At 51.8% G+C, this 12,055-nt stretch overlaps 1 protein-coding gene across 1 annotated transcript in view; it reads right to left on the minus strand.

The window, feature by feature from the left end:
* Window positions 1–12,055, minus strand: part of EPHA10 (EPH receptor A10) — a 35,485-nt gene that overhangs the window by 16,682 nt on the left and 6,748 nt on the right. The window contains exons 4-5 of the mRNA XM_062620790.1: window positions 1,552–1,707; window positions 554–883 (exon numbers count right to left, since the gene is read on the minus strand). Coding sequence (XP_062476774.1) covers window positions 554–883; window positions 1,552–1,707 — 486 coding nt within the window. The remainder of the gene's footprint in view (window positions 1–553; window positions 884–1,551; window positions 1,708–12,055) is intronic.

The raw sequence follows: 12,055 nt of genomic DNA on the forward strand, positions 1-12,055 counted from the left end.
CAAAACCGCCACAGACCAGGGCAGAAGAGAAAGATTAAATCAATTTGACAAGGGCCTGTAGGGCCAGGCCAAGGGGAACGGCTTTAACCTGCCCCAGGGGAGACTGAGATGAGCTCTTAGGCAGAAGCTCTTCCCTGTGAGGGTGCTGAGGCGCTGGCACAGGGTGCCCAGAGAAGCTGTGGCTGCCCCATCCCTGGCAGTGTCCAAGGCCAGGTTGGACACAGGGGCTTGGAGCAAGCTGCTCCAGTGGAAGGGGTCCCTGCCCATGGCAGGAGTTGGAGCTGGATGAGCTTTAAGCTCCCTTCCAACCCAAACCATTCCCTATGCTGACTTTAACCTCTTGTTTTTAACAACAGCAGCGCTGCCTGTCCCTTCCCGAAAGCAGACTCGAACCTACTGCAGTTTACTGATGGCGTTACACGGACAGCACAGGGTCCACAGCTCCTCTGGGCACCCTGTGCCAGCGCCTCAGCACCCTCACAGGGAAGAGCTTCTCCCTTACACCCACCCTGACCCTCCCCTGCACAACCACCCTCATGGGTCCCCCCCGTACCTGCGAGGCCGGTGGAGACGTTGACCTCCGCGTACTGCGGGCTGAGGCCGGAGACGCCGTTGAGGGCGGCCACGCGGATGGTGTAGTTGACGTGGGGCAGGAGGTTGACGAGGGTCACGGTGCGCTCCACCAGCCCCGTCTGCTGCGGCACGAAGCCCACGCTGCTGCCGCACTGCTCGCAGCGGCCCCGCGGAGCCGTGGGGCACCGCACGCACCACAGGCTGTAGGTGAGGTCGCTCCGGCCGCCCGCATCCGCCGGAGCGCTCCATTCCAGCACCAGGGATGACTGCCGCAGGCTGTAGACCAGGTTCCTCGGGGCGGAGGGAGGGCCTGGAAGCAGAAGAGCATCACAGGTCATACAGCATCATCAGTGCTACCCAGGGGGAAGGGCAAACCTATGGGAGCAGCAGCACAGGTGCTGGTGGTACGGCAAGAGCACGTGGTCTTAGGGAGCACAAAGGGATGTGGATGCATTGATGGGTGCAGCACGGTGGGGACACCAAAGGGAGGATTCCCACCGGAGGAATGTGCCTGCATAGCAAGGCAAGGCTCACGCAGCACCCAGCAGTGCCTTGGGGCTCAGCAGCAGGGACCCCACCACCCATCAGACACTCGTGGGCAGAGCAGGAGGGTTTCTCATCATTGGAGAGCATCCATCACTGGAGAAGCTGGAGTCCAATCCAATTAACTAGAGGCCATTTAATTAAAAGCTGTCAACTCTATTGACTAAATGACTGTGCTCGAGTTTTACTGGGGAGCCTACAAGCCCGACCTCACGTCTGTCTCACCAGCCTGCGAGCTGCATGGCACAGGGACAGACCCCACATCCCCTCCCTGCTGCAGCAGTACCACAGCGCAGACAGGACCCCCTGTACCCAGGTGAAGCTCCCATGCATGGGGCCTCAGACAACATCCCGGGCATCCCCTGGCTCTGTGCTGCAGGACAGTCTGGATCCCTATTTCCTTGCTTTCCAAGGAGATGTTGCAGCGAGACCTACGTGTGCAGGAGGCAGAGGGGGGGTCTGACGGAGACCTGGAGTAGTTCTTCTGGCACGAACAGAAGGTGGAGGCTTCCTCATGTGTAAAGCTGTGCTCAGGGCAGGGAGAGCAGAGAGGGAGATGGGGGGAAAGCTTGTAGAATCCAGGGAGGCAAGCTGAAAAGACAAAGAGAGTTATAGGAATCATGGGATCCCAGATTGGTTTGGGTTGGAAGGGAGCTTAAAGCTCATCCAGCTCCAACCCCTGCCACTGACAGGGACCCCTTCCACTGGAGCAGCTTGCTCCAAGCCCATGTGTCCAACCTGGCCTTGAGCACTGCCAATGGGACAAGGAAGAGCACCACAAGGTGAATTCGGGACACGTTTGATGACTCCATTTCCCTGTACACTTGTACGTCCTTTACCTACCACTGGCCAGTAAATACAAGCCTCCAAGCTCCTTGCCTTCAGTCCTGCATGACCCTGGCACCAAGAGAGATGTGCCTTTGGTTTGATCCAGAAGGGACGTTTGGATGCTGCTGCTCTGCACTGGCTTCCAGGCTGGAGGAATGATCAGCTGTCAGCTGGAGCAAGGCATGGAAGGAGCTGGAGGCTCTGGAGGATGAGGTAGCTGCAGAAAGATGGGGGATATGGAAAACACACGGCTCTGGGTTTAAGTGTCAGGTGAGCAAAGCAGAAATGACACGGGAGCCATAGCAAGACTCAGCAACAACCCCAAAAGGAGAGGAATATTGAAAAGGGAGAACTTGGAGACCTCATCCCTCACCAGAGCTCCATACACAAACCCAAGTCACAAGGCCATGTCAGCAGCAGCTACAGCTTTACCACTGTGCATCATTCACAGTCACCGTGGGCACCCGGGTACGTGCTGGAGTTAACCAGCAGTAGGATCAAGCTGCTTTAACAGGGCAGACCCAAGCTTCCCTTTGAAAAGCATCTTGGATAGACAAACAACTCGCACACCGGACAAGGGTTTGCTTGATCTTCACTACAAGTAGCATGCAGCCTCCAAGCAATCCCCCTGCTAGGACACCCAGAAGCTGCATGAAAGACTTGCCACTTTACAAACCCAACAAAAAAAGGCTGTAAAGCTCCATAAAGGAGCTGGCAACAGCTTCAGTTTGACCTTAAAACATCTGAAAAGGGAACAGCCTTTTTTGCGTGTGCGCCTGGCGTCGCTGGTGGCCCCAGCGCCAGGGACTGGAGTTTGGCTCAGCGGGATCTTGTGTTTTGCTTGGCTTCTGCATCCTCTTGCTGTGATGCTGCTGTCTCCTACCCCTTCATCAGCTCCCAGGATGCTTAAACTTAATCACTTGTAAAGCTCCTCGATGAGCAGCTCCGCTTGCACAGTCCCTCTCTTATCATCTTTAAGGAGCTGGCTGCTGAGACTCTTCCTTCCAAGCAGATGATGCTGGTGCACTCTGGTTCATTAATTTTTAGCATGATATAAAACTGGCAGCTACAGCTGTGAGCTGAGGACAAAGCACCAGGCTCAGCACGGGGCAGAGAGGATCCTTGCTTGAGATGGGAGCATTTAAGGGGAGGTTATTCCACCTACCGCAGAGCCCTTGGAACTCAGTGCAATCATACACGGGGAGGGACCGCAGCACCATGGCTGAGGTTTGTACTCCCAATGGTCCCTTCATCGCCTGGCTGCCAGCACATGACAGACAGCAGCCTGGCAGAGCTGAGAGCAACCACACACAGCAGAGACTTTTCCTTTCCATCCATAAGAGACACAACAAAAACACCCTGCTTTTGCCGGACAAGATCCTGTGCTGTTGTCACCCAATGCAAGCAAAGCCTGTGGGAAGCAGATCTGGGCTCCTCAGGCCCATTCCAGCCATGCCCAAGTAACAAACAGAGACTTCCCTGTATCGGAGGTTGATCTGGATTAGACATTAAGCACAAGTTCTTCCCTGTGAGGGTGCTGAGGCGCTGGCAGAAGGTGCCCAGGGAAGCTGTGGCTGCCCCATCCCTGGCAGTGTTCAAGGCCAGGTTGGACACAGGGGCTTGGAGCAAGCTGCTCCAGTGGAAGGGGTCCCTGCCTGTGGCAGGGGTTGGAGCTGGAGGAGCTTTAAGGTCCCTTCAACCCAAACCAGGCTGGGGTTCTACGATTCCCCGAACACTTGAGCATTTCCTCCCAGCTCTGCAGCTGTGACCCAAGGGGTTCAAGAGCCAGGGCTCAGAACCCGCCTTCTTCCAGCAGCTGGAGGCCATGGGGAGATGTTCACCCAGAGAGCAGAGCCAGGATGGGAAGGGGCTCACGGGCTCCAGTGCTGCACGTAACTGCTGCAGCTCCAGCTCCCTGGCTGCGGGGAGCAGCTCATCCCATCCCTGCATCAAAGCCTCGACGCTGGCACGCGATGCCTGCGCGCATCCTTTGTCAGGCGGAGCACAACAGCTCAATCCTGTTTACAAACCCGATGGGATCTGGACACCAAAGCCTGAGCACAGAGCTGCCATGCCTTGGATTTAAAGGTGAGCCTGACAGCCACGTACAGGTGGCATCTCGCTGTAGGGAATGGAACCTCTTCAATTAGAAGGCTCTTTGGGGCTGTTCCTCAATGTTTTCTAAGAGCTAGAAGTTTACAGAAGTCTCTCAGGAGGTGAGTTAATAATGTACAAACCACCTCAAGCTGCAGGTCCCATAAACACAGGCACCCCGACCCCGCATGAGCACATCCCACGAGGAGCCGGTGGGTTTGCTGTTAACGCTGTTCCTTGCTTGCCTGCACCTTACACTTGGGGAGAACAAAAGCACCCCGGCACATGTGATGCATCATGTGTGCATCTCCGTTTCTTTTCTCAGATAAACTCCCACCCTCTTCCACCTCATCCTACAAGTGTTTTTCTTGGTCCCCAGCTGGTTTCAGTGTCCCTGTGATTTCACAGTGCTCATTTTTGCTGTGGGTACGTGACAGCTCGCAAGAGATCAGGCCATCAATTTATAGAATGAAATCCTCTTTTTTCCCCTCTGCTATTTTCTAGCCTCGTCCTCTGCTACTACTGCAACTTAATTATTAAATAATAAAATTCAATAAGCCATTCTCCTAGAGCCAAAGAGAAGCAGCAGGATGGGTCAGACAGATTAATTGCCTCTCTCCAGCTCCATCATTTCTGCCCACACAAGCTACTCCCTGTTCACCAGGCATGCCTTATTCATTTCACTGACAGAGAGAGCACGCATTCCCTCCTTGATAGAACACTGTATGCACACATGAGCAAACGAGTAGCAGAACAAGCAGCATTGATCTGTGCTGCAGCTTGGCAGATCACCTGGCATGATGCACCCATGGGAAAGGTTTTCTCTTACCAACTCATCCAGCACAGCTCCTCAGACAAGAGCAGATGGCTCTATCAAGAGAAGGCAACGTCCTCTTTCACCCAGCCTGTGCCACAGGGAGAGCAGGGGCAGTTGAGGACGCAGAGCTGCAAAACGCATGGTTTCCTACTCAGCTGGCATGGGACAGCTTTGGTTTGCCCTCCCCAGCAGTTCAGACATCTCCATCTCACAGCCACATGAAGCCTGCCAACCAGGTTTTCCATCCAGTGGCTCCTAGGCAGAACCCTCCTCTCCAGCCAGGGACCTGGGAGTCGCAGCCCCAAGGATGCTGAAGCTTCTCCTTCAGCAGCAAGGATCTCAATATTTCCTAAGCCACAATGAGCTGCGAGTTCAAGTTTTGCCTTAAAAAGTGCCCGATTAAGGAGCGAAAAGGGCACCAGAGCTTGCACAGCTTTATCTTGTTAATCCATGAACAGCGATTACAAGTGACTCACTAAGCGCACCAAGTAGGACAACCCGACTGCAGGATGCAGGCTGTGTAAGCACCAGGGTTGATCATAGGTCACTGTTCAAGTGAAGCATGGCCAAGATTTCGCATGCAGCAGTAAAATGAAGTTATCCATCACTCTGGCAGTATCCACCAGCTGGTCAGCAGCCTTTACCTTGCACACTTATGACAGCCAACTGGTGCAGTGATGGGCTTCTCCAGCAATTAAGTGAACCTTAGTTTCCTTTTCGGAAGCATTAACCCCACTGACAAGCAGGAAACTGGGACAGAACCACCACATGATTTGCACAAAGTCATCCAAGACAAACAGGACTCGGGTCTCTGGAGGTGCAGCCAGCACATTGAGCGCACAACCAGACAGGAGCTGGCCCTTAAGGATCCACAGCTTGGCTCTGCATGTTGGCTTACACATAGGCAAGGGGAAAAAATGGCTTTTAACCAAAGGAGAGCAAACTGAATCCTATTCCCACAGCCTTTTGGCTAGGTGCTGCTCCTGCTGCTGCTCTCCCATGGAGCAGTTCAGCTCAATGCAAGCTTCCAACCAGAGAGCATCCCGCTCCCCATAGATCCACAGCTTCCACATGCAGCCTTCCTAAGACCACAGCCCAGTAGCACATCTGGCTGCAGTTGTGTTGGCAGAAACTCTCCTCACAGGGAAAAGACAACATTCCCTAAAGGAGCAGAAATCCAGGGGAGCGAGCCAAGGGGCTATCCCAGGTTGAAAGGATATTTCCCCTCTGCCACCCGCTCACCTGGGGACCACGTACCTGTGGCTGCAAATGGGACCTTCCTACACCCATATGTGGTGTTGAAGGGACCTTAAAGTTCCAACCCCCTGCCACAGGCAGGGACAACTTCCACCAGACCAAGTTGCTTCAAGCCCCATCCAACCTGGCCTTGTCTGCAGCAACACTGCTCCAGACACATCGCAGGGTGCAGTAAAACCAAAAACCCATTTCCTGCAGCTTACACAAGTCTCTTCTAATTAAAAAGTTCATCACTTTGCAGAGAGGAAGGGGCTGAGACCTAAGTAAATACTGAAGCTTAGCATGAAATATTAGGAGAATGAACACAGATGGAAGATTAAATACTAGGCTGAAATTGCTTTGTGCCACAGATTTAGGAATAAAGCTACTTAACTCAGACAACTTCACATTAATGTTAATAGAAAATCAAGAAAAACTGATCAAACATACTTCCTGCCCATCTCACAGCTGGAAAAAAATGGGTTACACAGGCTGAGGGTCCAGCAGCGACCATGCTGCAGGGTGGAGGGGATGGGAAGGGGCACACAGCACAGCCACATGTGCACGAGCACACTCACACCAGCATCAGTGCCTGGTAAAGACCACAGCCTTGGGTCACCTCCCCTGGGTACCAGCAGGACAAACCCCTCACTGGCTGTGGAAAGCATTTTGTGTCTCAGGAGTGAGCTCCAGCAATGCCCTCGTAGCCATGCTCATCCCTCCTTGCTGTCTGGTATCGTTTTCTTCGTATCAGAGTTTGCTGCTTTGCTTTCAGCCCCCTCTGCTTCTACTCTTACTGCTTCTGATGGGTTCTGCCTTGCTTTTGCCCTCCTCAAACTGCCTCAGGTCAGCTTCTTGACCCACAAACCCTGCAGACAGCTTCGAAGGCAGGAAAACAACCCCATGAAGGACACTGCCTGCGTTAGCACTATTGAGCTTCCCCATGTTGCTGAACTCCTGCAGATAGCAGGGGAGCCGCGTGCGTGCCAGCGTGAATCAATAACGCCTGCAGTTTCACTCAGAACGCCTATACAGTCATTTATAATTAACACTACAACTCGGTTGTCTTCCAAAATCAATTCCTTGCCATTTTTTGTCATGGAATTGTATTTGACAAAGTTCATCTGCTTTTAATGTGTGTTAATTCGCTCTGCTGAAGTAGGCATTCATAAAAACACTGGTTAGGAAAGGCAGCGGCCCAGGGAAGCTAACAGCCACACCAAGGGGGGGCTGCAGCGAGAACCATTGCAGCACCCATGGGTCAAGGCACCCCAGCAGAGCCGCAGTCCCTCCTGGCAAAGGACAGACTTGGAGCACTGAGCTTCTAGATTTGCATCCAACCTTCAGCCAGCAATGGTCAAACGTGCCATTGCAACCATCAGAATAGGATGGGGGGAAAACACACAAGACAAAGGTCTACATCATTATGGGGGTCCTATCTCAGTTGACGTCCAAACTGGAACCTACCATTCCCTACAGGCAGGTCTGCCCTGTCCTCTGCCCAGCACAGGCAGGATGCAGAGCATCCCCCTTCCCACTCACCCCACCCCTGGGGTCCTTCCTTCCAACACACAGCCCATACTTGAGATATCGACACACCAGTGCCCACCTTACCCCAGCAGCACAGAGAATAGATGCGTATGTGCCTGTCACTGACGTACCTTGAGGCACACTAAAGGTCCTCACGCCACGCACTGCATCGCCATCCATTTCTCATGTCCCTGCAAACTCACCGTTATCATCAGTCCTATGAAATATGAAGTTGTTCTCAACGTGTCTCTCGGGAGCTATTGCTGCTGCTGACCCCTCCCCGGACCAGGCTGGCACATCCAGCCTCCATCTATCTTAATTCCATTATCAAGCCAAGCAAGTCACTATTTATTACGTCCCAAACATTTCATCAACGCCTAGGAGAGGTGCTGCATGCCAGCACAGCGGGAGGAGGGACAGGGCAGCAGGCCCAAGGAGGAACAGAAAGGTCAGCACTGGAATGGATATCCCAGAAGGACGGCGGTCAGGGAATGTCTGTGGACAAGGACAGGTTGCCCCAAACCAGACAGGGCACTTTGTACAAAACCCACCGACAAAATACAGCACCAGTGGTGTATTGAGCTGGTCAAAGAGCCTCCTCAACAAATGTCCTTGGGTAATAGAGAGGCTCCTGTCTTCCCTTTCCACGCTGGCTTTGCAATCTTGCCTTGTCTTATTGCAAAAGCTGTAATCAATACTTTGCAGGCAGAGAGCAATGCTGTGACAGAGCCCCACGGCGAGCAAGGGAAAGAAATCGTGTCCAATCTCCGCGCCTGAGCAAGAGGGACAAAGTCAGCGCGAAGGAGCGATCAATACGAGCCCTGGATCGGGTCTCCAGCTCTTCCTACCCTGGTTCCTTGCCTGCCAGGATGGGCATTTCAGGCTGCACCACCTGGGCGAAATCAACAGCATCTTGTCCTCTGACTTCTTTTTCAGTCTCAATAATTGGTTTTCAATAACATCCCTCAGCAGCCGACAGTCCAGCACATTCCCAGCGTCTCCAAAGCCTTTAGGACAATGCTCCTCTATAATTTTTGCCCTTGTTAAATCATTTGAAGAGCATTGAAATGAAAACCTACGTCCAGAGGCTAAATCTTTGTGCATCTCCAACAATGAGCTCTTAATAGCTGAAAATTAAATTCACTGATTTAGCCCAAAAGCAAATTAAATACCCAAGAATATTAAGAGAAGCGTGAAACATAGAAAAGAATACATCTGCTTGAATTCAGTGCTATGGCAGAACCTCATGGCTATTTATGCTGGAATGTTCCTCAAGGACACACTAGAGCAGGCACAGCCACTGAGCCAACTGCAATCCCTGTGAAGGAGTGACTGACCTGCATCCCCAACGCACCCGGTCCTGCCAAGCGCATCCCCTCACCCAAACAGCCTCAGGCAAAAGATGCTTCCCCTGTATCACAACACAAGAGCCACGTCCATCTAGCACGCATGCATGTCCACCCAGCAGCCAGGTATCTATAACCTTAAGTCTGACAAGAATTTGGCGAATGAATTGTGCTGCTTGTAATTTTCTGAGTAGTTTGCTCTAAAATTAAGTGTCATCGAGTAATTTGTGTCTGGCTCTGCCACAATTTCCATAGCCATAATTATTTCAGACACGCTGTAAAACACCAATATAATATGCGATCCCAAATAATAAATATCTCCAAGCTTGATCATTACTCCAAAAAGGGACTGAAGAGAAAGCATATTTTACATGGGGGGTTCATAGGCATGACCGATGGAAAGCGGCATCTACCACAAGACATCACGGCTACCACAGAAGCTACTGCCAATGGAGATGGATGCTCCAAATTCATTTAACACAAAGCTCTCTATGCCTTCTAATTGTCACCCTGCCCAGGTCACAAAGGTGCTCCAGACACATCCTACTAGGACACAGATGCAAGAGGAGAAAGCCAAACCATAATTCACGAGGCAACTTGAAGTGGGAATTTCCTCCGGGATTATTCCTTCAGCAACAGGCACGGATTTACTCCCACAGCCCCCACTTGATGCTTAGCCCCATTTCCCACCCCACAAGTACCCCATGAAGCCACAGCATGCCTGGCTCCAGCCCTGACAGCAGCGGCCCTGCTGTGCCTGTCTGTGGGATGCTGGTGGCTGCATCAGTGATGAAAGTAAAAGCTGGTGCTTTGTGCAACTTAGAGAATCCCAGGAGGAAAAATAAACTTATTATGCATAATACTCAAGCATCACTCAGAAGATAAAATAAACTCCAGAAGCACATACAGGTTTGTAACCTATAAAAGATGAAACAAATCAAAAGCCCCAGGCGCTGCACATTTGGATCCATTAATTTTTGTATTTAAACAGGAAAGTAGACCTCAGGCTTCAGGAGGTATCTTCCCACTAACTGACAAAATGCTGTCATTTAATTGCTGAAATTTCTCTAACTTTTAATTGAACTATTTATTTTCCACCTAAGGACACTGTAGCAACACAATGCCTTGATGGGACACAAGCAACACAGAGGAAAGCATCTCACCAGTACCATTTCCCACTCCACCCCAAACTTTTGCCCAGCAAGAGCAAGCCCTGGCCATACAGAACACACACACCCAGCTCCCAAAAGCATCTTCCAGAAGGAGACAGCCTGCTCAGCAAACCTCATCTGGCCTTCGGATGCTTTCTTTCCTCCCTCCCTCTCACATCCACCAAGCCCCAGCAGGAGCATCCCTGCCTGCTGGCCCCTCGCAGCAGCGAGCTGCTGATGCGCAAGGCAGCCGCACAGCCCTTGAGACTTGCAAGGACAGCAGCCTCGCTCGGAGCCTGCTGTCATTAAGAGAAAGATGGTGTCAGGGGCTCTCAGGGCCAGGCCACTGCTTTGGGGCTCCTTTTTTCTCTGGTTTTAAAGCTGATGTCTGCAAATTCAGTGGCAGAGGAAAGGCAGCGGCACAGCCTGCTGCAGGCAGGAGGGTGCTGCCCTGCACTGCTGCTGCCCACAGCTCCCCGCACACCCAACCCGTGCACTGGTGGCTTCCAAAGCAGAAACTCAGCCCAAGCACACGCTCCTCTGCCAAAGCAGCCTGGGGCTCCTGCCTTTAGCACAAACCCCTCTCTACCTGCATCTCTCAATGCGGACACGGGGATGGACCCATTGATTTCCCTGTCCCAAAGAAGAGAAGAGACAAACGCTGCCGTCGGGTACCACAGCCAGGCAAAGGCACACATCAGGGCAGCCTATGATGAATATAAAGTGAATGAGTGATGAGTCAATGGATGAGTGTAAAATGAATGGGTGATGAGTCTATGGATGAGTGCAAAATGAATGGGTCCAGCACCAGCACGAGCTCTCTCCCCACATTCAGCTTATGATGTTAAGAAGCAACAAGGCAAGCACTAAAAGGGGAGGTACAACAGGACACAGATGGGAAGATGGTGGTTTTTAAAAGCAAGGGCTTTCTCTATTGCAGCACTTCCCTTTGGAAAATAAAACTCAAGGACTTCCTTTTAAATTCGCTCAAAGCATTGACCAAGTGTAAGCCCAAGTAATAGCCGGCAGCAATGAAGGAACTACTCCATTTCACACTATTTACAGCTGTGGTTTTTTGTCCTCAAACCCGGTACTCACACCAGGCAGGATGATCTCCTCAAAAGCTTTGCTTATCAGTTTCATCCCCTATTATTCAAGAAGCCAAGCGCAGGAAAGATGTTATTGACACGCCTGAGATCTGTAGCAAGGCACACAAGAGAAGTGTTCTCACTGCTCACTGGCACTAGGACAAGAAGTTATAAGCTTAAGTGACTGCAAGGGCGATTTGTGTTAGACATAAAGCCAGGCAGGCAGCAAAGGTATCACTGGAGGGCTTTGAGAGAAGGATAAAGTGATCCAGAGGAGACCTACAGCACCCGAGAGCCCATCCACAGCAGCAGAAGCAGCCTGGCCTCTGCATGGGCACAGTCCTGTATGGAACTACCCAGGGGGTGAGGCTGAAAATGAGTTAGGAAAAGAGCAGCAGCAAAGAGCCACCCCAGAACCCAGACTGCGCTGTCGCAAAGCTCGTCTCCTCATTAACAGAAGCAATTATAAGCTGCCATAAAGCATAATTACACTACACACAGTGTTAGATTCGCCACCCGGTTCCAGCCATTAATAAGGGAGCTCAGGCTGATGAGCACAGAGAACTTGCAGGCCAGTGTCCTTCATTTTTCAGCAGATCACTGATGAATCCCTCAGTAGATCAGAGAAGCCATTTCTTGCCTAATGCAGTGTCAAGCGTGCACTACATCCTACACCACGAGCAGTTCCCATTAGCAAAGGCTGCTTCCTTCTCATTAGTGTGACTTGTGCCTTTCATCTTATCCCCATGTTTCCAGAGCAGCAGCCACATCAGCTTGCCTGGTAAAGCTCCAAAGTCCTTCACACAGACATTGCAGGGATGAGCCCGGTACAGACTGAAACCAGGTCTA

This window comes from Pezoporus occidentalis, unplaced genomic scaffold (assembly GCF_034315485.1).
Source record: "Pezoporus occidentalis ecotype Australia unplaced genomic scaffold, CSIRO_AGI_Poc_V1 ctg223, whole genome shotgun sequence".
Taxonomy (NCBI): Eukaryota; Metazoa; Chordata; class Aves; order Psittaciformes; family Psittacidae; genus Pezoporus; species Pezoporus occidentalis.